This window comes from Podarcis cretensis (genome assembly GCF_951804945.1).
Source record: "Podarcis cretensis genome assembly, chromosome: 8".
In the NCBI taxonomy this organism is placed as follows: domain Eukaryota; kingdom Metazoa; phylum Chordata; class Lepidosauria; order Squamata; family Lacertidae; genus Podarcis; species Podarcis cretensis.
In genome coordinates, this window is record NC_137177.1 from 38,943,263 (window position 1) to 38,969,591 (window position 26,329).

At 45.5% G+C, this 26,329-nt stretch overlaps 1 protein-coding gene across 1 annotated transcript in view; it reads right to left on the bottom strand.

Moving 5' to 3' along the window:
* The window catches only part of PEPD (peptidase D), a 137,746-nt gene that overhangs the window by 4,325 nt on the left and 107,092 nt on the right, over positions 1 to 26,329 (bottom strand). The window contains exons 11-14 of the mRNA XM_079988434.1: positions 24,448 to 24,525; positions 11,798 to 11,946; positions 3,219 to 3,403; positions 1,282 to 1,473 (exon numbers count right to left, since the gene is read on the bottom strand). Of these exons, the coding sequence (XP_079844560.1) occupies positions 1,282 to 1,473; positions 3,219 to 3,403; positions 11,798 to 11,946; positions 24,448 to 24,525 (604 nt within the window). The remainder of the gene's footprint in view (positions 1 to 1,281; positions 1,474 to 3,218; positions 3,404 to 11,797; positions 11,947 to 24,447; positions 24,526 to 26,329) is intronic.

Sequence of the window (26,329 nt, forward strand, 5' to 3'; positions counted from 1 at the left end):
TGCATGCGCTGATAAAGAAAGAACAGTGCAAAGCAAAGATGACCTCTCCAACCCAGCGGGGGGAGAGAATCCAGCAGCAGAAGGTAAAGTCCCACACGGCTTGATAAGATTGTATGCTCTGCACACAGGGCTTACAAAGCGCTGAGGCCAAAGCCAGGACCGAGTGACTCAGAGAGCTGGCTGTTAAGGGAACAAGGGAGCTTCGGTGTATAAAGGTAGCGAGAGGAACTCAGCTTCAGCAAAGGGGCCTGAATTCCCCATTTCCTTTGACGGGGTGAAATCATTGGGGGGATTTCAGGCAGGGGGAACACTTTCTTTCTCTGTGGGCTCATTTCTTGCAGGTCCACCCCATTCCCGCAACACTGCATTCTGCTCCCAGAAAGGATCAAGGCTGCACAAAATGAGGGAAGGGATCTTCCATTCTGAATATAATTGAGTACCAACTCTTGGATGTTTCCCACAGTTTGGCAGAAATGGATGAATTCCTTCAGAAAATGGGTCCAGTTCCAAGTACCAGTCATAGTACCCTTTAAAGTCCTTCATTGCTTAGGATCATGGGCAACTTGAAGGTTCATCCATCTCCACACAGGGCCTCCCTGTACGTATATTTTCACAATGGAGGGTCTCCTTTGGCTGACCTTGTAACCTAAGGTGAAGGAAGGGGTGGCTAACTGGTTTGTGGGGGAGGCTCCCACATCCCCCCCCCCCCGATTGCCCTTGAGGGGGGATGGGCTGTGGTCTGGATGACTCCCCCCTCATACTGATGTGTTTTTTTTTCACTCCCCTTCCATGGTTGCTAACCATGCAATTAAAGTAAAAGTTTACTTTGAACCTTAATTGCAGAAGAAACTCTGCTATTTGGGACACAATAGGCCAAAGGCACTTTATCCATGAAACTGGTGCCTGTGATGTTGAAATCTCCTGCTATGGGAGGCCTAGGAATGAGAGGTTCTGCTACAACAGTTGCTTGTGTCAGGAAGAAAACATACTAAGTAACTGATCCATTCAGATGCCCAGCAAAGCCCAGCGGCTAAGAGGCTGAGCTATGAATCCAGACACCCCTGGTTCAAATCGCACCTCAGACATACATTTTTGAAAACCCACTTTCTGTCTCAGGTTCCCTGTCTGTGATGTGGCCGCAACAGCAGCCGAAGGATTAGCTTGAAGGGTTGCTGTAAGCTTTGCACAGTACCTAAGGATGCAAGTTCCCTTTCCACACGAGGCAAGACATCCAGTGGCAGAGATCTCTGCCCTAAGAGGTGCTAGAAACAAGTAACTCACCCCTCCAAAACCCCGAAAGCGTTGCAGAACTTCGTTATTGATGAAGCAAGCCTGGGCAGGGTCAGCCAGGGCCTGGTCCAAGAGGTGGTCGATGAAGTAGATGCCAGGCTCCACTGTCAGCACCATGCCTTGGACAAGGAGGCGGGCAGTTCGCAGGCTCCGCAGCCCCGGAAGGTCAATGCGTTCCACACCCTAGAAAAGTGCGGTATAATGGTTAGAGTGTTCGACCAGAACCTGGGAGAGCAGGGTTTGAACCCCAACTCAGACATGAAGCTCATTGGGTGACCTTGGGCCAGTTGCTGCCTCTTAGTCTAACCTCCCTCACAGGGTTGTTGTGAGGATGAAGCAGGAAACAGAGAACTATTTACTGCACCCTGAGAAACTTGGGAGGAAAAGGTGGGATATACGGTAAATGAAATAAATACACATTCACCCTGATATGGTTAAATTAGACCACTGTGTTCAGACACAGTCTGTCGTGCTTCTCTCATTTCTTTACCGGGCAGAATAGTATTTCTTTCCCCACTTAAAACGTTCCTAACATTTAACAGGAAGAAAAACTAGCTGCGACTGTATGACACCCACACATCCAAGGCCTGAACTGTTTGGATGAACAGAGGTGGTGGGAAATGCCCAGCGAGAATGAGAAGGAGCATGCCTAATTTCCTCGCTGCCCCTTGGGCTCCCAGCCCCATCCCACCCAGGAATGCATTGAAGAGCTAAGAGTGCCTAATCTCGTGGATTAATGAAGTCCATGATCCGGAAAGGATTAAATTAGCAGCTGGACCCCTGGGCCACCAGCCTTTTTTAATCTGAAAAATAAACCGGAAGATGCTTCAAAACCAAACACAACCAGGTTCTCTTGGGTCCATCGCTTGTAAGCATTCCCCAGTGATGAATGATCAATTTCTACTAACTGGATATGATGGCAGGGTCAGGCCAATGCAAAGGCAGGATCCCCAGCAGAGTGCAGAAGGAGGGAATGCAATTACTGCTCCCCCTGCCCAGAATCAGTTGGCCTGCGTTCCACTGACTTCATTCTCTTAAGAAAGCAGGGCAGAATTGGTGTGTGTGTGCGTGTGTGTGTGTGTAACGAAGGGCGGCAACTGGCAAAACCCTTGAAGAGAGGACCTAGGAAGGGGCATGGAAAAGGCTGTTTCTCCAGCTCTAAGTCTGCAATCTCACATACGCCTTGGTACGTGGAAGCAGGTAGTTAGATCTTTGGGAATTCCACCTCTGGGAAGCCCATCTGGCTGACTCTCCCTCTTCAAAACACTTGCGAGAATATGACCTTTCCCAGCAAGGCTTCAGAACAGGGGTTGTAAAAACCACAGGCCTTTGAGGGACAAGTGTAGCCCTCCAGGCCTCTCCACCGGATCTTTGGAGCATCTCCTGCACCCATTTGCACCCTCCCGGTGTGCTTTTTTGCCTGGTTGTGTCCTTGAGTCCTTGCTTTTGCTTGCCTGGGTGGAGGACAGAGCAGGGTATACATTGTGTAGAAACTAGCTTACTGTACAAAGGCAGAATTGACATTTGTTGCTCTGTCCACTTCTGCCTCTGGCTCTGGGGAGGCTGCCCAGAAGGTGGTGTGTGGCTCTTGAGCTGAAAGACTATTCTCCATCCCTGGAGAAATAGTGATCTGACTTTCCTGCCTTGCTTGGGGGTTGCCTTCTGGCAGGTTCTGCAATTAATTTGTGGCTGTTGCTTATGTTTTAGTTTGTGGCTTCTACGAAAGGATTTAAAAACCCAATAACGGGCTGGCAAAGCACTATGCATGTTTGCATAAACAAGTAAACACAGACAGCTGTTTGGAGGTGGCGGGGCTCGTGGAAGAACAGGGACAGAGGCATGCCGACTTGATTGTTTCCAGATCTTTTGACTCCCTTTTGCAATCCTGGTGATTTAACTGGCACCCTTGGAGACGCTCCGATACTGACCTCTGGGTAGCCTCCCACATCATGCACGTCGATCCCAAGGAGGTGTCCAAGCCCGTGGGGCATAAATAACGCGCCCAGATGAACCTTCACCATGTCATCAACGTTGCCTCGGAGGATGCCAATTTTTGTGAGCTCTTCCAGATGGATTCGGTCAGCCAGACGGTGCATGTCAGGCCAGGAGACTCCTTGAGGGGAGCAGAGAAAAATGGCTGCCATTAACTATTATTTAGATGCTTATCCTCCTCTTTTAAATAGAAAATCAGGGCGGGGGGGGGGGGGGACATAGCAGCAGAAGTGCATCCACCCAGTGCCAGAGTTTTCATTTTAATACAAATGATGCTTTAAAGAATGAAGAAATGTTACTCTACTCAGCAAACAAACAAAAGAAAAACGGGAAATAAAGACATATACAGTGGTATCTCGGGTTAAGTACTTAACTCGTTCCGGAGATCCGTACTTAACCTGAAACTGTTTTTAACCTGAAGCACCACTTTAGCTAATTGGGCCTCTTGCTGCTGCCACGACGCCAGAGCAAATTTCTGTTCTCATCCTGAAGCAAAGTTCTTAACCTGAAGCACTATTTCTGGGTTAGCAGAGTCTGTAACCTGAAGCGTATGTAACCTGAAGCGTATGTAACCCAAGGTACCACTGTAACATTTTTTCCTTTAAAGTAAAAGAGATACTAGAGGCCTTTGCTTTTAAGAGCAAAGGTGGGGAGCCTTTGGCCCTCCAGATGTTGCTGACCTACAACTCCTATCATTCCTGCTGGCTGGGGCTGATGGGAATTGGGGTCCCAAGAGGGCCAAGGGTTCCTCACTAATGCTTTAACATGTCTCACACGAACAGCTAATTGACGCAACAGCACCTTCACAGTCTTTGTGGGGTGTTAATGTACCCACACATCACTTGGGAATGATGGATCCAATTCTACATTGGACTTGGGATTGGGAGATCAGGGCATAAACTTAACTCTAAAGCTCACTAGGAGCACTTGGGCCAGAGACGATCCTTTCAGTCAAAAAAAGCAATAAATCAGATGACTAAGTGAATTAATGCCACCAGCATGTGACTTATTCCTCATCCTAAGAAAGAATAATTGTTTGAGTTTTTCTCTGTGTCCATCTTCCTGCTAATTTCCCCAGAGGGTTCACAATTTAATGAAGTCTTTCCCTCACCTATTCTCACCTCCACAACTCTGCCAACCCCTCGTTTGAGGGAGCACAGAAATCTCACATCCTCTTTCAAGCCAACAGGCCTATTTGCTTGCCCAGCCCAGCCCAACCTTGTGGAGAACAATTTTCCCCCTCCACCTGAATTCTCACTGCCCAACAGGAGACATCTCCCTACCCAACCCCGACCCATAAACTCTAGCAAATCCACAAAGCTATCACCACTTTTGTTATGTGTTTTATATTGTATTTGGAAGACTGATCTTCTTATTTAAGATTCAAATAGATCACCCACTCACTCACTTCTTTCCTCTCAAGTCATTTGAACGAACACAGCCTGTTTTGTGAATGTCCAGGCCAGCCATTCCCAATCTGGCGCCCTCCAAATGTTTTGGATTGCAACTCCCATCAGCTCCAGCCTGCAGAGCTCTATGCATGATGCTGGGGCTAATGGGAGCACAGCAATGCCAGATGAGGCTGATGGGAGCTATAGTCCAAAATATCTGGAGTCTACCGGGTTGGCAAAGCCTATCAACACTAATGGGTCCACCTTCTATCTCTCCCTGTTCGCTCTCCATCTCCCTGAGGCCATTCAGATTCCCCCAAATGCCCCTGGGGTGAGATCCTTCACCCCAGAACATCATCATCCTGCCAGGTGACAGGAAGACTTTTGACTGGCATGCAGTACAGATGTGTAACAAAATGTCCACACCTGCTAAAGTTTATTTACAGAAACATTGTAAAATTAAGGAATGTTAGAAGGAGGCTGGAATGAAGTTATGTGGCTTTAGCAGAAATATTATAAAGGATTAAGTAAAAATAGATTGTTAATGGATGAAAGGAGGAAAGGTAAAGTTACATTATATTAAGATAAATTATAGGATAAAAATTGGGAAAGATGGAAAGGATTTGCTGAAATAGCTAACCGAACTAGAATACAAAAAAGGGAGGTGCGAGGAGGTCAAGGAAACAAGTAAATGAAAGATAAGTTATGGGAAGGTTCGTTGTGTTTTTTATTGTTTCTATTTTTCTGTTTTTTATAAAAAAAAAATTCTATTCTCTTCTTTCTTTATTGTGATGTGTTATTAAGTTTTCGTTTAACTTGGAATTATCTCTTTCTCTTTTTGTAACATTTGAAACTTTAATAAATATTATTAAAGAAAACAAAAACAAAATGTCCACACCTGCAAGCTTCTTTTCTCTGCAGTTAGCAGCTTGGAATACCTGCAGTTCTGGCTGGCTGCCCATCACTTTCCCTCTGACTGAAGCCCCTCTCAGCAGCAGATACCCTTCCCCCTACCCAGAGCAAACTTCATTTGGCCGACTGACCATTTAACCAAAACCTCAAGAACCGTGATACTTATCCGACAAAGGCACTCCGAAATCTGCTGACTGACTACTTTTAAATGAGCTGCGGTGACACAGAGCACATCGTTCCCTTGGTGGCGGGCACTGCACAGTCTTGCAGTGCATCTTTCGCACTGGCTGCCGTCACGCTGCTCCCTCCCCCAACCCCACTACAGGGCTTGAGTCACTCCCAACAGGACCGTTTGCCAAACTAAGGTAACTGGGGTGAAGGTTTAGCAGCTAACGCTTTCCTTGTTCGGATTTGGCACACTCGCGTATGAGTCAGCAGTTTTTGCATCCAAGAGGCCCTCCCAGTTTACATTTGCTTTACCCCCCTCAGTGGGGGAGACAGCTTGGGGGGGATGGGGGCATATCTTGTCTGAATTATGTTAACTTTTAAAAAAAGGAAACACACACACAATGTGCTGAAAATAATCAGAAGGGAGGAACACTCCCCTAGCTCAGCACCAATAAAAAATTACCCTTGTCCTACCTCTCTGGAATAAAGGCCAGTTAACAGATTATCCTTTTTTTCCAGTGTGTGGTGTGGGCAACATAGCTGTTCAACATCCACAGAATCACAGAGCTGGAAGGGACCACCAAAGGTCATGTAGTTCAACCCCCAGCAATGGCAGGATTATCAGCTAAAGAATCCTTGACAGATGGCCATTCAACCTCTGTTTTAAAACCTCAAAGGAAGGAAAGTTCAGCATCTTCCAAGGTAGTCCTTTAAACTGTTTAAAGTTAGCTGGTTTCTGATTTTCACATTTTTATATGTGTTTTGTTGTTTAGTTTAATGTACAGCTGTTGTAAACTGCTCTGATATTTTTTAAGAATAGCAATATATAAATAGTTTTATCAAATGAATAAATGAATGTAACAAAAAAACCCTTACATAGACACAATGAAACTTACTGAAAACACTCTGTGTTTGTATGGAAGGGTTCTAGGATGTTAGCTATTTTGGAATCAATACTTTTATATATATATAAAAAGGGAGCACCTGAGAATGAAGACTGTGGGGCAATGACTTCATCTGATAGGGGAGGCTCTGTCTACTCTTATTATGCAGAGAGGCAGAGACCCCTCACCCAATACCTTTGGAAATCACAGAATCATAGACTTGTAGAGCTGGGATTCACCCAAGGGTCATCTAGTCCAACCCCGGGCAATGCAGGAATTTTGACAGCCCAACCTCTGTTTAAAAACCTCCAGTCTCCTCTTTACCAGGCTAAACGTACCCAAATTCCCTCGACTGTTCCTCATAAGGCTTGGTTTCCAGGCCCTTTATCATCTTGGTCGCCCTCCTTTGCACATGTTCCAACTTGTCAATATCCTTCTTAAACTGTGGTGCCCAGAAATGGACACAGGACTCCAGGTCTGGCCTGACCAAGGCAGAATAGAGTGGCGCTATTACTTCCCTTGAACTGGACACTAGAGTTCCGTTGATGCAGCCTAGAACTCCAATAACTTTTTTTGCTGCTGCATGTGACTCATGCTAAGGTTGTGGTCTACTAAGACCCCTTGATCCTTTTCACATGTACTAATAATTTGGAAATCAGAGGAAGGTTTATTTTGGATCTCATTAAGCTCCCATATATCACACAATGCTAAGAAATGAGGAAGCTGGCCCAAGTCTGGCTCAGTTTGCTTTGATCTTGACAAAATGAAGTTGCACTTTGGTGCTGAAATTGAAAGTATGATCAAAGAATCCCGGTGACTGGAGCTGGCATCACCCTGGAAAAGAAGAGTTCCTTGAGAGCCTCCCCCCACCCCCGAAAAAAATAAAAAACTTTGCAGACCAGAACTTGAGAAGAATTCAGAAGAGGGTCTAATTAACATCAGCTTTTTACATGACAGGCCCTGATGGCACATTAAAAGTTAGGCTGAGGCCGAAAAGGCTTTGCAGAAGTTGCACATCTCCTTTCCTTTTACTGGCTACCCATTTTCATTAAGGAGGTGCTCAGAGACACATTAATATATTATGCTCTGAGAGATGTCAAATTTTTCATCCTTCCCACCAAACCCATCCACCCCTCTAAATTAAAAGGTTCAGGGTCCTAAAGTCAGAGAAAACTCTTCATTATTTTTGCATGCAACTCAGGAATATTCAGCTTTAATCAGAGAAGCAATTTTAGGCCCCTTATAAGACTAATCCCCCTCTCCCAAGGCACAGGATACTCTCACAAGGAAAAATCTTCTTAACTGCCTGCATTGCCGATGACTAAAGGAATCATCCGCAGATACTCCTTTGAAACAGGACAGGCTCCAGAGGGTGGTGTGGTCAGGCGTTTGCTGCCCCCCCCCAATTCCCCACTTTGCACCTGAGATGGTCAGAGGCAGCAGAGGCAAATCCTTAGTCTCTATACTACTACACACTTCTTTCAGGTTAAGGTGTCCAGCTGGCAAAGGCTGCTCTAACCACTACACAACATTGTCTAACATTGGTGAAATGCTCCCCAGGTTTTAGTGAACTGCTCTCCACTGGGCTGCTTATAGATCCACCCCCAACCCACCTGGAACCTTGGAAAATGCAACCTGCTCCCCAATACTGGGAGGTTCATCAGCCAGCCAGCCAGCCAGCTGTCAGCTACTCGAGGGCCAGGTTTACATAGTCTGATTGGAGAACCCTTGGACTTTGGACCGCTGTCGCATGAGACGTCTGTCCTAAGGGGAAATCTGCTGATGAGGCGTCTGCTTCATTCTTAATTCACTGCCAAATGAGATACGGTGTGATGTAGGTCAGTGAACCAATAGATGACCTTCTCACCCAATGAGCATGGCTCACGATGGTTCCCCTGCTTCTTCCTGAGCATCGATGGAAGCTTGATGGGCCTGGACATGACACACCTTCTAGGGTCTCCCCACCCAGCTCTCCCTCTCTCTCTCTGTGGCTATAACAAGGGCTGCTTGACTGCCACAACGTTGACCGTAGCCTTGGGCAAACAAGGTAACTGCGCTTGACACAGGAATATGGATTAGTTAGCAAAGAGATTACGGCATCAGAAGCCATTCAGCATTACAGAGGGCTAGCACAGTGAAGGCAGATTTCAACATGACTTTCAGGCTGCAGGAGATGGAGCGAGGTGGTACTGCAGGGACCCTGCCACTGACTCTGCTAAAATACCAACTCCAGAAGGCTCCTCCCTCAGCTGTCATCCTTTCTGTCAGAGTACAGGAAGAGAGAGAAAGGAAAGCAGAGCCTCTCCATCAACTCTGCAACGTCTGACTCCTCGTCTCCTTGGAATCTGTCCAATCCAGCTGGCCAGCAACTCTGTGCTACGAAATAGTGCAGAGTTTACTTGCTTTCCTCCTCCCTCCTAAACCTTCTTGTCCCCTTTTGTGCTGTGTCTCTCATATTGTAAGCCCAAGAGCAGGGACTACCTTTCCACAAACAATTTGTAAATGTTTTTTTCCTGCGAAAGAGGGAGATAAAAAATGCTATAAACAAAGAAACACTTTAGAAAAGGGCTCTGAAGGCAAGTGAACAGAGGAGGCTATCTCATCCCAAAGACTTGGAGACCCCTCACCCCACTTAACAGCAGCGTTGAGGAGACTAACAGACCCGATTCATGCAGCACAAACCACCAGGATAGGGATGAGGAACCCCAGGCCTTCCAGGCCTCTCAGTATGGGCCCCAAGGCTCTCCCCACACCAATGGCCCATCTAGTCCAGCATCCTGTTCTCACAGCAGCCAACTGGATGCCTCAATGGGAAACTAGCAAGCAGTAATTGAGCACAAAAGCATTCAGAAGCACATTTGTCCGGTCCTATTATTAGCACATGGAAGGAGGAATTGCAATTCTAATTGGAACTGGGGCTGGGGAGGGAAAGGTGGGAATTCCCTACCACCCCCACCCCCCATCCAGTGTACTGCTTCCAGGCGATGCACTGAGCATCATGCGCAAACCTGGCCATGAAGCTCTTTTTGACAATCTGTTTCTCTAGATGCGCAGCTGCCAGTAACATAATTAAAAAATTTAAAAATAAAATAAAATGCTGGCTGGGTGGAAAAACAGCAATGACATCTGAGCATATTTGGAAGCCCTTTCACATTTTTTCATACTTTGTGGAAGCAAACAGCATCCATCAGCGCAACAGCCGCCTTTTGCCCAGCGAGTGTCCAAGTGCCATGTCAGTTCAGCTGGGACTTTGGGGCACACGAGGCTATAAATAAATGGAGGAGAGATAGGGAGAGGCGACCTGTTGTCAAGTTGGCTCCGCTCGCTCCTTTCCTCAGGAGGCGTTTGAGAGACAAAATAGCTTTTAATTGGAACGTGGGCGGAGTGTGTGTGTCTGTGGGAGGGGGGTGTCAATGCTCTCTTACCGGGAGATCTGGTTTGATACAATAGGAAACCGCAAAGCAAGGAGAATGGGATTATAATGTTCATTAAAAAATGGTACATATGGGTGGGGAAAAGCAAGAACGAGATACAAACCCACCTTCCACCAAGTACTTCATTCCTAATTTATTTAACACGTTTTTATCCTGCTCGTCAGATTAAAAAAAAAATAAATTAAATAAAAGCTAGCAGAGTAGCTGGAAGATCACTACAACTCCCATGTGGCTGGCTGGCATGGCTGGTAGCATTTGTACTCCGAAACATCTGGAGAGAACCAGGTGGGGTAAAGGCTGTTTGTTGAAGAGCCACAAGGAGGCCCCAGCAGGCCTGGCCTGTAACCTGGAATCTGGAATAAGATCAGGCGAATAGCCCATCTAGTCCAACATCCTGTTCTGATAGCAGCAGACCAGATGCCCCCTATAGGAAGCCTGCATCTAGGATCCGACTGCAAGGATCCTCTCCCAACTTGCCATTCCCGCCAACCGGCATTAAGAGGCATACTGCCTCCAATAGCAGAGGTAAAAATATGTCTCAGAATCCTTTACCACAGACCAGGGTTCCTCAGGCTGACCTCTAGGTGGAATGTCAAAAAGGCCCTCTTTTATTTTTTTTTAATTAAAATAAAGTAACAGTCATTATTGGTGCCATTCCATGCCACATCCACACTGGACATTTAAAGTGCTACAATACTTTAAACAGTCAGGGCGCCCCCCAAAGAATCCTGGGAGCTGTAGTTTGTAAAAGGTGCTGAGAGTTGTTAGGAGTTGTTATTCTGTTCCCCAGAGGTACTATTCTCCAGAGTTCCCTAGGAAGAGCAATTGATGCTAGGGAGGGAGCTGGGTATGTTTAGCCTGGAAAAGAGAAGACTGAAAGGAGACATGAGAGCCATCTTAAAATATCTAAAGGGCTCTCACCCAGAAGGTGGAGCAAGCTTGTTCTCTGCTGCTCCAGAAGGCAAGATCCAAATTGATGGATTCAAATTAAAGGAAAGGAGTTTCACACTAGACATCAGAAAGAACTTTCTGACAGCAAGAGCCGTTCAACAGTGGAACCGACTGCCTTGGAAGGTGGTGGACCAGGCTTCCTCAACCTCGGCCCTCCAGCTGTTTTGAGACTACAATTCCCATCATCCCTGATCACTGGTCCTGCTAGTTAGGGATCATGGGAGTTGTAGGCCAAAAAAACATCTGGGGGACCGAGTTTGAGAACGCCTGTGGTGGACTCTTGGGCCCCTTCCAACTCTACAATTCTACTGTTAAACCATTCTGGAAATGTAGATCTGGGGAGGGGAATAAGGGTCTCCTAACAATTCTCAGCACCCTTAACAAACTACAGCTCCCAGAATTCTTTGGGGGAAGGTGTGACTGTTTAAAGCAGCATCACTCTGTGTATCATTCAGTCCCAGCAGAGCTAAGCAAATCTGCCGCAGATTTTAAGCAGTGGAGGGAAGAGGTGAAAAGATTCCTGATTAATGGAAGGCAGGGGATATGCAGAGGGGCTTGTCTGTCTGCTAGCAGTGGCACAAAGGGGGCAGCCCATCTCCTCAATCTGGGGCCACTGTGTGAAGCATGGCTAGCCCATTCCAAACCACGAGGGCTAAACATCACCCCCAGTGAGTCTAAGGTGCACCATACGCACAGAAGCCTCTGGCAGGGCGACCTCCACAGAGGCTCCTTCTGTTCTTTTGATGTATTCTCTCCCCCCCCCCCTTCTTCTTACCTGGCTTGACGGCGCTTAGCACAGCCCGGTTTGACTTCAGCACAGCTTCGTAGATCGCCCGCTGGTCAGGGGTGAACTTCCCATTTGCTGGAAACGTGCAGGTGATGTCTGAGCCGTAGCAATAGTACTCGCCTCCCATGTCAAAGAGGCTGTAGGGAAGAGAGAAGTTTAGCACCTGGGAGAAAAGGGCATTAAGGACAGGAAGACTTCCTCCCCCCTAAGCTCAACTTGGACCTGGATTCAAGGCTCAGCAGCACCTGAAAGTTAATCTCCGGGTACTAGGCGATCTGCCCCATCATCAAAATTATTTATTTTTAAAATAAGATTTCTACATCACTTGATTGTTTAAAAAAACCTCAAAGTAATTTGCAAAAAAGATAAAATTATAAAATTATCAGTAAGAAAGGCTTGGCTACACAATAATGTTTTGAGCAGGCGCCAAAAAGTTACATTGAAGGCGCCTGCCTGATAACAATAGGCAGGGAGTTCCAAAGTGTAGGGGCAGCCACACTGAACAATCAAGTTCATGCAAATGCAGAACGAGGGCTATGTGACACCTGTAATAGTGTCAGTTCTGCCAGTTTTACTCATCCCTCAGCCTAAGCGACTTCCCAGAAAGGTTGTAAGAACAAAATGGGAGCAGGAGCCTGGTCAGTCACCCTGAACTCCTTGGAGGAACCCGCTGCAGAAATTGAAGGAAGACAGACAAGCTGATTCCTAACAGCAACATAAAACAAAGGGCTGGGCTGATGACACGAAAGGTCTGATTGCAGCTCAGTGGCAGAGAATCTGCTTTACAGGCAGAAGGTCACAGGTTCAATTCCCAGCATCTTCAGGAACAGATGGGAATGACCCCCGTTTGAAAACCCAGAAAGTTGCTACCAGTCAGTCTGGACAATACTGAGCTAGATGGACCAGCTGTTGGATTCAGCATAAGACAGTTTCCCATATTTCCCGTAGCAGACCCTGCAATGCACCTGGATGCCAGCTCTGTCCCCATATCCACTATTACAGGCCCCCAACAACACCAGAGGCTCATTTGCCTGCTCATCCCCCAAGGTAAGATCTGCCACCACCAGTTGCCCGCCTGCAACCAACAGACCAGTCTGAATGGATACAAATCTGGCATCTTAAAGTCACTGTGTGCCGGCCTTTGGGGGGATGGCTCAAGTGGACTCTGTTAACAGCTCAAAGCAGGCATAGGCAAACTCTGGCTCTCCAGATGTTTGGGACTACAATTCCCATCATCCCTAGCGAACAGGACCAGTGGTCAGGGATGATGAGAATTGTAGTCCCAAACATCTGGAGGGCCAGCGTTTGCCTATGCCTGGCTTAGAGTCTCTGAAATCCAGACTGAAATGGAAACAGGGTTCCCTTCGTATTATACTTCAGGAGCTAAATTTGTTTGAACAACAGTAGGGCTACCAGTGACTTCTGATGAGAACAGTGACTTATTCTCTTCTCCTCTCATAGGAAGAGAGCTGTTCCAAAAGTGGAATGGACTCCCTGAGAAGGTGAGGCTGGATGGCCATCTGCCAGGGATCCTTGAGCTGTGATTCCTGCATTGCAGGGGGTTGGGATAGATGACCCTTGGGGATCCCATCCAACTCTATGGCTCTATGATTCTATGAGGCCAGCTGGTGATCTTGTATCAAACAGATTTCTTAAGACTCCCAGTACCGGCCAGGCCCATCTTCCTTCCTCCCTGGGTCTCTCGTGCCTGACTCCCAGCACCAGGTGGGGACACGTCGTTCCCAGTGTGCTGATCAAACAAGCGGCAATTAAAAGAAGCAGGGCAAAAGCCAGCCTTTGGAGTATGGACTTTTACTGTAAATAGCGTCACACCCACCACATGTACAGGAAAGGTCAGTGTGCCTCCCGTTTTGTCTCAGTGAGTAAGGCAGCCGGCATCAGACAGCACATGGAGCAACTGATTGCATTTTCTTTAAACAGCGCACAAGCTCCCCTTGCCCGCAGAGGACGACTTCAATGCTGTTGCTTAACTTTGCCAACTAAGGAAGGATCCACATGGCCCAGGCCCTTGGGGAGCAATGTCAAGACTGGACTCGCAATGGCTCACCTTTCCCACAGACGGTCCAAAGTGCAACCCAGATGCCGGGGGATGCAGCCCCCACAAGCTAAGGATACTTCCTGCTGGTTGGGGAAGTTGTACTGGCTTTTTAACACAAGCCAGCTTTTCAACAGCTCACTGTCAACCCCTGAGTGGCCTGGCTGATGTGCAGAGGCAGCTGTGTTTCCTGCACTGGAGTGGGTTGGACTAGTTGTCCCTTTGAGTCCCTTCCAATTACAATTCAGTGCTTCTATGGTTCTAGCTCCTTGGGTGCTGGCTGTCAGCCAGCCCCCCAGGATCAGCCACTCCTGAACTGGGAAGTACAGTGGTACCTCGGGTTACAGACGCTTCAGGTTACAGACTCCGCAAACCCATAAATATTACCTCGGGTTAAGAACTTTGCTTCAGGATGAGAACAGAAATTGTGTTGGAATGAAGTAATGTGGTTTTAGCAGAAATGATATAAAGGATTAGGTAAAAATGGATTTGTTAATTGGTGAAAGACGAGAATGTAAAATTACAGTATATTAAGATAAATTAATAGGATAAAAACAAAGCTGGAAAGGATTTGCTGAAATATCTAATTGAACTAGAATACAAAAAAGGGAGGTGTGAGGAGGTCAAGGAAATAAGCAAAGGAAAGAAAGTTATGTAAAGGTTTGATCTGTGGTTTTTTTTTAATTGCTTGTATTTCTTCTGTCTTTTTTATTTTTCTCTTTTTTGTTTTTTTTTTTGTTTTTTCTCTTTGTAATTTTTAAAAGTTGAATAAATATTATTTTTTTTAAAAAAGAGAACAGAAATTGTGCAGCAGCAGTGCAGCGGCAGTGGGTGGCCCCATTAGCTAAAGTGGTACCTCAGGTTAAGAACAGTTTCAGGTTAAGAACGGACCTCTAGAACAAATTAAGTTCTTAACCCGAGGTACCAATGTAATTACAAGTGCCTGCAAAGCCAAAGGACGCGCGATGGGAGGAGTCTGACTGCTGCATCTCTGCACGAGACAATTCTGAACCTGCTTCCGTTCAGTCAGACTCCACTGGGGGTAGAGAGGTTTCCTGCTCTCAGAGGTGACTGTCTTGCTGCCTGCTCCTTCCAGTGAGAAGGCACACCCACGTTACTGAACTCTGGCAGAGACACAGCTGGTGATGCCAAGCCTCTGGTGCAAGAGTCCTGATCAGAGCAGGATCTGCATCTCCCTCAAGTGAACCCTGTGGAGGAACAGGTGGGGTCAGGCAAGGCCGAGCCTGGACTGTCAGGCCCTACAGCATTCCAGCTGCCACCATCTCTGACAGAGAGCCCAGGCTCAGAGACTTGGAAGCCTGAGAGAGTGTCAGAACACGAAGGAACATAAGGACATAAGAAGAGCCTGCTGGATCAGGCCAGTGGCCCATCTGGCCCAGCATCCTGTTCTTATAGAGGCCAACCACAGCCCTCTGGGAAACTGGCAAGCAGGACCCGAGCATAAGGGCACTCTTACTGCCTTCGGTTTGCAGCAGCTGGCACTCAGAAGAATTGCTGCCTCCCACTGCTAAGCAGCCATTATGACTAGCAGCCATTGAAAGCCTCCTCCTCTATGAATCTGTGTAATCCTCTTTTAAAGCCACCCAGGCTGGTAGCCATCACAGCCTCCTGTGGAAGGGAGTTCCGCAGGTTAACTATGCGCTTCATGAAGAAGGGCTTTCCTTTATTTGTCCTGAATCTTCTAGCATTCAGCTTTCATGTTCCCTGAGTTCCCATGTTATGAAGAGGGAGGAAAACTTTTCCCCAGCCACTTTGCAACCTTTCCTCATGTTCCCTGATGGAACAAATTTATTATCTGCTTCTCCAAGATGTAGGGCCAGAATCAGTATTTTTAAACCACAAGAAATGAAATTAGGAAGGACTTCCAAGAGCTGTTCTCACTTGGAAACTGATAGACTCTCCTTGGTTTTTGAACAGGGGGTGGGTGATCACTTATCAGCGATGCAGTAACAGTGGGTTGTGAGTGGGTTGAATTAGACGACCTTCTAGTTCTTAGGACTCCAAAAACTAGATCCAGGGGAAAGGTGAGACAATATCACATTTTTGTCTGGATTTCATACATTCAAGTCACCAATGTCAAGCAACTAATTGCACTGACTCACACAGCTGCAGTTTTCTTTTACCCTACTAATCAGCAGAAATGGTTCCCAGTGGGGAAAAGCCATGACACAAAAGGAAAAATAGATGGGTAGGGAGAAGAAAATAAGCTAACTCTAGCACCTAAAGTTCCTAAAGTTAAGCAGTAGTTCTTACAATGACCACTGGAATGGAAATAGAACAGACTGTGTGTGTGTGAGAGAGAGAGAGGGGTGGGGTGGGGCTGGGGGCTCTCTGACTGTCCTCTGGTTAGTTTACAGAATCAGGCCCTGCAGGCACAGTCAAAATTCTGTTCCCCGTCTGCATTCTTTTGCTGCTCCAAGGCCACTGGTAGTTAATTTTTAATACCGGGGAAGTAGGCAAAGCTCTGGGAAGCCATTTTACTGGCCCAGGGAGACATGCAATGCTGAAGTCTGAGTCAGGCCATCAGAGCACCCTGTGCTGTACAGCCGCCTCTGACTCACAGCCCCTCTCCAAGGTCTCGGGAGACAGCCGTGATCTTTGCTCGGCAATCTAACTTTTTCCCTTTCATCCACACGAGAGGCATCCCAGGGAACTTCGTTAGAAGTTTATAAAATTATGCCTGGCATGGACAAAGCGGTTAGAGAACATTTTAGTGCAGTGGTACCTCGGGTTAAGAACTTAATTCGTTCTGGAGGTCCATTTTTAACCTGAAACTGTTCTTAACCTGAAGAACCACTTTAACTAATGGGGCCTCCCGCTGCTACTGCACCGCTGTTCTCATCTTGAAGCAAAGTTCTTAACCCGAGGTACTATTTCTGGGTTAGCGGAGTCTGTAACCTGAAGTGTCTGTAACCTGAGGCGTCTGTAACCCGAGGTACCACTGTAGCAAGGCCAGTAAGAGTCAACAGGACAGAGGTTAATTTTTTCTCCCTCTCTCATAATACTAAACTGGCGGGCATCCAACAAAGCTGAGAAGTGGGGAAATTCGGGAAAGTTAAAAGAAAGTACTTCCTTCCTGCAGTGCATTGTTAAACTATGGAACTCACTTCCACAGGAGGCCGTGAGGGCCACCAACTTGGATGGCCTTAAAAGAGGATTGGATAAATTCCTGGAGGAAAAGGCTACTAGATGGGGCTAATAGCCATGACGGCTCCACAGTTGGAGGTAGCAATGCTTTTGAAGGCCAGTTGCTGAAAGCCGCAGGAGGGGAGAGTGTTTTCTGATCAGGTCTTGTTTGCAGGTCTCCCATTGAGGCATCTGGTTGGCCACTGTGAGAACAGGATGCTGGACTAGATGGGCCATGGGCCTGATCCTGCAAGCTCTTTTTATGTTCTCAATGAAGCACTCTTCCAGTTGCAGGGCATGTGCAGAACTACATTTGAGAGCCAGTGTGGTGTAGTGGTTAAGAGTGGTAGACTCATAATCTGGGGAACCGGGTTCGCGTCTCCGCTCCTCCACATGCAGCTGCTGGGTGACCTTGGGCCAGTCACACTTCTCTGAAGTCTCTCAGCCCCACTCACCTCACAGAGTGTTTGTTGTGGGGGAGGAAGAGAAAGGAGAATATTAGCCGCTCTGAGACTCCTTCGGGTAGTGATAAAGCGGGATATCAAATCCAAACTCTTCTTCTTTTTCTACTTAAAACTTTCCTGGCAACCCACACATTAGCCAGGAGCACCCTCTCTCTGCAACCCAGGGACATGTCTAGGGTTTTTCTTCCAGCTGGTAGCTGTACAACAGACAGTATCTCACTGCTATCTACTCAAGTGACCTAAGTCAATGGCTGTTTTGATTTAAATGTCTTTAGATCAGCCATTTGCCAGGCTGGTGCCCTCCAGATGTTTTGGACTACATCGGGCTGCAGAGGGTTATTGGGAGGTGTCACACAAAACATCTGGAGGGCACCAGCTTGGCAAAGGGTGCTTTAAATAGTATCTTACAAGTATGAAATAATAGCTTTTTTCCAATTCAGGGAACAGATAAATATCATTCTACAAGGGTTTTTTAAATGGCCCTCTAATTAACAGATAACAGAAGAGAGAAATTTGCTGAAGCATTTGCTATTTTAAACAGATGGAAATTCAAAAGGTGGAGGAAAAGGAGATAAGTTGATTTTATTTTTGCTAGCAAAGAAACTGTGACAGAAATTCACTTTAGAAACAAATTGTGTGTTTTAATGGAAGGTGTCTCTGCATCTTTCATCACAAGATGGCACTATTAACCAGAAAGACTTGGCAAATTTCTTGTGAGTGACTGAATTTTCATATATGGATACAGAGAACTCAGAAGCCCTTTTCTCTTTGCAGAGAAAAGACTCGTCAGTGACAGCAAAGACCACAACTTTTATAAGCAGCTGCCATTAAAATAAGGACCGAAGTGACGCTCTGGATGTTAAATTTTAATAAATTTTAATTGAGTGTGGCAATTTTATCTGCATAGCACACAAATCACAATTGTAGGTGTTTTAATGTAGTTTGGCAGTTTCTTCTTGCTTTGTTGTGTTTATACATATTTGTAGTTTGTGCTGAAACTGAAATTGCAATGGCAAGTGGCCAATGCAAATAAGTGTCTGCCTACACCGCTTCAGGCATTTGAGTGAACATGTGGGGGCTTAAATTCTATCTCATTCTCCATAGTGGGCTAGTTCATGTATTCTGTGCACCTGAATGGAACTATCCCAGCCAAGAGAGTCATCAGCATGGTGTAGTGATTAGAGTACTGTACTAGAACCTGGGAGAGACTAGGGTTCAAATCCCCCACTCCGCCATGAAGCTCACTGGGTGGCCTTGGGCAAGTGACTGCCTCTCAGCCTAACCTACCTCACAGGGTTGTTGGGGGGAGGAGTTAAATAAGCAGGGGGAGGAACTACGTACACCCCCTTGAGCTCCATGGAGAAAAAGGTAGGATGTCTGTGAAACAACAGTACACTACCATTTGTAACAAAATGAAAACAACCAAAGACGGGAGGAACATTCTTTTTTTGTCCTGTCTCAAATGTGGCACCCTCCAGATCTTGTTGGACTATAGCTCCCATCATTCCTGATTATGGACCATGCTGGCTGGGACAGATAAGTTGTCTAACACCTGCAACTGCAGGATGCAGAAGGCTTATCTAGCTTTCGTCTTTACAAACCAACCAACCCAAGAATTTAAAACAGGGGTCAGCAAACTTTTTCAGCAGGGGGCCAGTCCATTGTCCCTCAGACCTTGTGGGGGGGGGCAGGCTATATTTTGAAAAAAATAATAATGAACCAATTCCTATGCCCCACAAATAACCCAAAGATGCATTTTAAATAAAAGGACACATTCTTACTCATGTAAAATTGCACTGATTCCCGGACCACCTACGTGCCAGATTTAGAAGGCGACTGGGTCGGATCTGGCCCCCGGGCCTTAGTTTGCCTACCCATGATTTAAAAGTTTCCTCTCTTTTTGACAACAATCTAACAGACTGCATGGACTCAGGGTTTTACTCAGGGCTCCCCCCCCCCCCGGCTGGAACTCACTGGAATTGAGTTTTGCCACCTCTTTGGTGAGTTCTGGCACCCCCATAGTCATGGCACAGTGGCATGTCGCCTGAAGGTGTGCTCCAGAGGCAATTGGTGTGGCTGGGTGGCAGCGGAGGGTGAGCAGGTGAAAAAGAGAAGCCCTCCCATTTAAAAAGCCCTGAATATACATATAATTTTTCAGTTTTAGCAAACCATTTAATGAACCATTTTATTAATTTTAAAGTGTTCTGCACAATCAGTTTGCAAGATCCTCTGAGCCGCGTAACAAAAACAGCTTGACAGAAACAGGAAAATAAAGACTGAAAGGATATTTTAGAAATGGGAGTACGAGATATTAAAATGGAAACCTTTGCACTTTAAACGTGTAACCTTTGCTTGAGGTAAGAAGAGCTTAAATTCCTAATGGAATGAGGCTAATCTGGTACAAGCAGAAAATCAGATTTTTATCCAGTTTATTGAGCACATTTTTATGTTTTTCCTTATCAATTTGAAATTTCGCAGGCATGAAAAATCCACAGGCAGAGAAATTTTAATCAATACAACTAGAATCTACAGGTATCTTTTTATGTAATTGAAAGCTAACTGCTTTGTATCACAACTACGGTTACTATTAGCTGCCTCTGATGTCTTTTGCAACAGAAAGGTGGGAGTAAAAAAATATGTATGTATGTATGTATGTTATTTTTATTTATGTATGTATGTATGTATGTATGTATGTATGTATGTTTATATCCTGATCGTCCCTTCAAAAGAGCCCAGGGTGGCAAACAAGAAGTGATAAAACAATAAAAATGTATGCAAACTGGGATAAAGATCTCAACTTAAAAGGATTGTTGAAAGAGGAAGCTGGAAAGGCAACAGAGAGGGTGCCTGTCCAATATTCACGGGGAAGGAATTGAAGAGAGTTGGGCCACTACAACAAAGGCTTGATTCCTACATTGTGCAGAATGGACCTCCCAATAAGATGGTGCCTGCAGAGTGCTGTGATCAACTGGGTCTATAAGGGGTGAGGTGATCTTTCTTCTATTATTATTATTATTATTATTATTATTATTATTATTATTATTTTGCAAGGCTGCTTGGAAGCAAGAGAAACCTCCAACATCTCCCAGGAAAATGCAAAACCAAGCAGTGAGTGCAATGATATAAACCAGAACTATGCCTTTTAAAAAAGGCTTTTAACATGAGCAAATATACCTAACTGATGCTCCATATACAATGTCTGAACATCATCTGAGGCAGTTTTGCGGGAGGTGGGAGAGAACACCTAAGATCCTATTAAACGACGAAAATGACATTCTCACTTTTTAATGCAACGTCGCCACCATCTGGACAAACAGATCCTAGCACCAAATGTTTTCAAACCGTTCCCCTGAACGTATGGTGTGCATGTCTCAAGATCTGCCAGTAATATGTCACAATGTGTGACCACGCCAGAAACACTGGACCAAAAGGACATTTCCTTGGCAACAGAAGCAACCACTTTTAAAAGGGAAAGGTTCTATAGTTATTAAAAAGCCTTCTGGAGTTTAGCAAGTGGCAAATGAATTTGACAGCAGAGGGATCCTATTCCCAAGTGACACCCACTGGCCAGAATATGATCACCGTAAAGCCCTTTGAATAATCAACATTGACATGACCACTGATGATCTATGGTGGAGTAACTATGCCCAGCGAAACACTCATGTCCATTAAGTGGGGAAATGTGGTGTATTGTTCTTTATGAGGACCTGAGTGCAGCCACTTCCAGGGAAAGGAAGCCCCCTGCTGCCACTCACCCCCCTTTCTGACCACAGGAGTGGAGCTGGCAAGGGCTGGAGCTGGGATTTCCCCCTCCTGCCCCTGTATAGTGTAGACCTAACTTTTATACTTTTATACTGTTATACACACTAGGAAAGCAAAATAAAAATAAAATGTGCAACTTGTTTTATTGGTGTATTAGCTTTCTTGCAGGGGTCTGGAACCGACCCTGTTATATCTCTAAGGTATGCCTGTATATACAGTTGTTGTTATTATTTCAAGATTATCTGCTTGGGGCTAGAAAACCTGCCAAGTTTAGCTAACACAATGTTGGATTTTATCTACAAGGTATTTATCAAAAGAATGAACAACATCTGATAAAAAAAGGCAAAGAAGCAACATCTTAAAAAAAGAGCTGCTCTCCTTCCCTTTGGGCAATCCAGCTTTTCATCTCACTCTGCATTTTGCACTGTGCAAAAAAAAAAAAAAGGGGGGGGGAAAGGGTGGAGTGGGGTGGGGGGAGAAAGAAGCTCTTATTTCATCTGCGGTTAGTGAAATTGTTTACTCCCTCTCTCTTCTCCTGCTAGTGCTTCCTAGGACTCAGTGAAACTGGCTGGTCCCTTGAATTACCTGACCTACAGCTGCATCCCTACCTCCCCTGGCCACTGGATTGCTTTGGTGGAATCAGGCAGAGAGAGCTGCCACACCCTCTTTTCTCAGTGCCGTGGAGGGTTCGTTTTGGAGGAATATATGGTGCTGGGGAGCCTTATAAAGCAGAGCAGGTGGGTGGCATTTGTGCTGGTGGAAAGAGATCTATCTTGTGACTCTGTTCAGAAATACAGCCTGCGCACTGGTGAGAGGGAACAGAAGGATCAAACTCAACCTTACAGTTTCCTCTGGCATACTGCAACCCGAGGTATATGGGGGCAGTCTCTTTTAGAAAGGAAGACCAAAAAGAAACCCCCACGCAAACAAGGAGCTCTGCAACTCATATTTCAAAAAGCAACAAGATTTTGCTTAGGGGGTTCTTACAACGGCGCCAGGTACATCTATGTAGCGTGCCTGAGGAATGCGATGTTCAAAGAGGATCAGAAAGAGTACAAGGCTCCTACGTGACTCCTTTTGTATTGCAGTAGTTCTCCCGCCCATTGCCTTTTTTTTTTGCTAGGCTCTTAGAAGATCTGTGCATCGAAACTGAAAAACCACAGGGACAAAATTTTTGCAACGGGCACAGCATGTCCCACTTATGACAGTGCAAGAGAGAGAAATGCTTTCTGGGGAGGGCAGAAAGGCAGAGACCCGAGTAATACGTCACAGAAATATGCAGTGGGTGATCTCGATGACAACTGGGGAACATTCATTTGGGCAGCCAGCACACAATTCTTTCCCCTTGGACTTTACCAGGGAAGCGTGGCTTTACATTACGCCGAGACTGTGTGGCAAGCCAGCACTTCTTGGGGTTCTCCGACAGAGGGCTCCCCTGAGCTATATATACAACAAAAAGGCCGAGCAAAATTCCAAACAAGGTATATTCAGCAGACACTAACTTTGTTACAGCTTTACGGGTGCAGATGTGCAAATGACATGATTACTGGTGGGAGATACAGCTATCTGGACTAACAAACTAGCCTTACAAGCAAAGCAACTATTAAATGAGAGTCTTAACCCACAAACATAGAAGTTAGTATTCTGAGAAGCAACTTGGAAATGTAAAGAGAACTGGAAATCTTTTGCATGCAGCTGAGTTAGACTTCGAAGCTGCACTGCTAGAGAAAGGAGACTTCATAGAAGTGAGGGCTGACTCTGCAGCCAGGTGAAAACTTCTGGCTGGCAGGTGGGGGGGAGGAGGGAGGGTAGATGAAACCAGCAACTAATGTCTGAATGGTGCAGTTAGGTGTTTTTTTGAAGTGTTGGCCCGTGTGTGTGCATGTGCGAGGGCATTTGATGCTCTGCTTCAGTCAGCAAATCGTCTTGGGCCAACAGTGATGGAAGTCAACATGCAGTTCAACCCCAAACAAACAGACTAGCGATCAGAAACCAAGCCCGGATTCATGAACATTTGATTTAAGAAAATGTGGCAAGCACATCCTCCAATCACTATTGAGATCTGGACCAAAAATGAATCAATCCTCTAGCTAGAAATTTCCAAGCATCCACTGCAAATCCCATCCACATATGAACAAAATCCTTCTTCTGCCCAGCCTTCTGCCCAAAGAAAATGGTCCAATAGCTAACAATTATGCTGTTATTTTATTTTAAATTATTGGCTTTGGGTTTAAATACTAAACAGTTCCAAAACTGAGGGTTTATTGTGCTTTTGTTGTGTAAGCCATCTTGGCTGTGAGTCCTGGAAGACCTGCTCCCTGCCTTGCAGGCTTCTACCCACCTGGTCTGGGAGGACAGAGCCCCGACTGACTCCAGCTACAAAAACGGAGGCTGCAGAAGAAGCCAGAGATCCTCCTGGCTGTCTCCTATCGTAGACCCGGGTCATCAAGCCTGAGCTTCCACAGCCACCGCCTGCCATGAACCACCATTGGCAGGAATGGCAGCAGCAGCAGCAGATACGTTCTATTATGTTGCGTTAAATGTGCATTTTACATTTGTCTTCCTTTAGTAATGTCTTCTTTCAAAATGTTTAATGTACTGTTTTTGTTAACTTTGCTGTGTCAAATGTGCACTCTGTAGTTGACATCTCTCAAAAAGTTTTATTTTGAAACCTTTAAGATAATATTTTAGTCTCCTGTTAATTATGTTGCTTTGAATGTATACTTTATACCTGACTTTCTTTGGTGATGTTTTATTCTGGATTATTTTATTTGATGTTCTAAAGTAGACGGTAAACCGCTTTGAGATTTATTTATTTTTGAAAATACAAAGTGGCATGAATAATAAACAACTACCTGGCTACAGGTGGGGGTCGGGGTAGACAGAAGAAAATAAAATGAATACAAAGGAGGTTGAATACTAAGCGAGTCTCTGCCCCACCCCTAAGATTGTAGATTGCGGAGGATCTAGGTTCTTTACCAACTTGGCTTAAGAAATAATTAAGATGACCTCGCCACCCCAATTTCTTTCTTTGTTCTTGTATGTTATTGAAGTGTATGTCCTTTATTAAATAAAGTAGAAGGAAAAAGAACTAGGTACCTGGACTCTTTGGTGCCAGGACAGGCATTATTATTATTATTATTATTAATAATAATATTATTATTAAGAATGGTAGACATAGTTCTATCACAGAGGAATCTTTTACTCACCACAAGTCTCCATCTTCAATGGTTTTCTCATTTGGAGCGCCAGCATGTCCGTAGTGCAGAACTGAGCTATTATGCCCACTGAAACAGCAAAAATAATGATATATATATGAATCAATAGTCTTAAATACAGAGAAAGGAAACATAATCCAGTGTATGGGGGAGAAAATCTGCACATGTTAACAAGCAAGCATTTCTGCATACAGAGTAGCTCAGTCTTCCCCATCCGGTTCTGGCTGGGGCAGAAGGGAGATGTTTGGTTTGATGCTGGCTCAACTTACACTGCCATGCCTTCAGGGCCGGATTTAGGTTTGATGGGGCCCTAAGCTACTGAAGGTAATGGGGCCCTTTATATGTCCAGCTGTCCTTTGTCAACAATAAATTGTCCCTGGTTTTTTGTGTTGAATATATGCTATATGGCAGGGGTCAGCTAACTTTTTCAGCAGGGGGCCAGTCCACTGTCCCTCAGACCATGTGGGGGGCCGGACTATATTTTGAAAAAATATATATGAACGAATTCCTATGCCCCACAAATAACCCAGAGATGCATTTTAAATAAAAGCACACATTCTACTCATGTAAAAATACCAGGCAGGCCCCACAAATAACCCAGAGATGCATTTTAAATAAAAGGACACATTCTACTCATATAAAAACACGCTGATTCCTGGACCGTCCGCAGGCCAGATTTAGAAGGCGATTGGGCCAGATCCGGCCCCTGGGCCTTAGTTTGCCTACCCATGCTATATGGTAATTTATGGACCTAATAGGTATCTAAAGCCATTTTATTGGTTTTTTTATCTTATATTTTGGAAATGTAGATCCAGGTTAAAAATTTTTTGGGGCCCCCAAGAGAGTGGGGCCCTAAGCTATAGCTTGTTTAGCTTATACGTAAATCTGGCACTGCATGCCTTACACCAGTTTCTTATGCATAGGCCTGCTCCCTGGGTGCTCTTTTCTTGCTTTGAAAATGGGGTTAAATTTGAGGTGAAGGGGGAGGGGAAATGAAAAACAGAACCGCCTAAGAAATGAGAGAGAGGGAGAGAGAAAGAGTGAGTGTTTCCTGCTGTGTTGGGAATTCTCTTTGCAGCACAAAGTGTCACCAGCAGTAGTACAAGTCAAATACATTGTCATATTTGGTCTCTCTCTCTCTCTCTTTACCTTTTTTGTGGAGCACACAAAAAGGCTAGCTTTGACCAAAGGAGTCAGAAAAGTACTTTTGTTCTTACAACCCGTGCAAAAGTGCTGAATCAGACGGAAGGCAGGAAGAGGGACAAGGGTGTTTGCCCCTCACTTCTGAAGGTTCCTGTGATCCACTCAGTGACCTAGTTTTGGTTCCGGCTCTTTTTACTCCATCTATTGATATTCCTTGAGGTCCAAACGTTAAGTTAAAAGGAAGGAACAAAACTCACTCGGCTCTGCAGATTTTCTCGTTGCTATTCTCAGCTATAAGCTCTCTGTCCTTTTAAAGAAATGCTCAAATAATGAAAAAAGGCTCATTCAAAGCCCCGAACCGCACACCTCAAGATTTCTCACAGTGCCCATCTGGCCTCTCAACCTCAGCTGTTAGGTCACATCCAACCTTTTGAACCTAGAATCCAATTTGCTACTCGGTTCAAGAAGAAAACTTCAGCAATTTGGACAAAACCCAGAGGGGTGGTTCTATTCCGGCAGAAGGGAGGACCCTCTAGCACTTCAGAAGAATCGCATGCAAACTGTGCGGCATGAAGGTTTTGTGGGCCAGATTCAACTTCACCAGCTGATCTGAAGGTGCTGGCTCTTGAAAGCTCATGACAAAATGCGCCTGCTACTTCAAAGTGATCAAATTGTGTGCAAAATGAGAGAATGAGCCACGAAAGATGTGGGATTGAGAAAACATTGCATC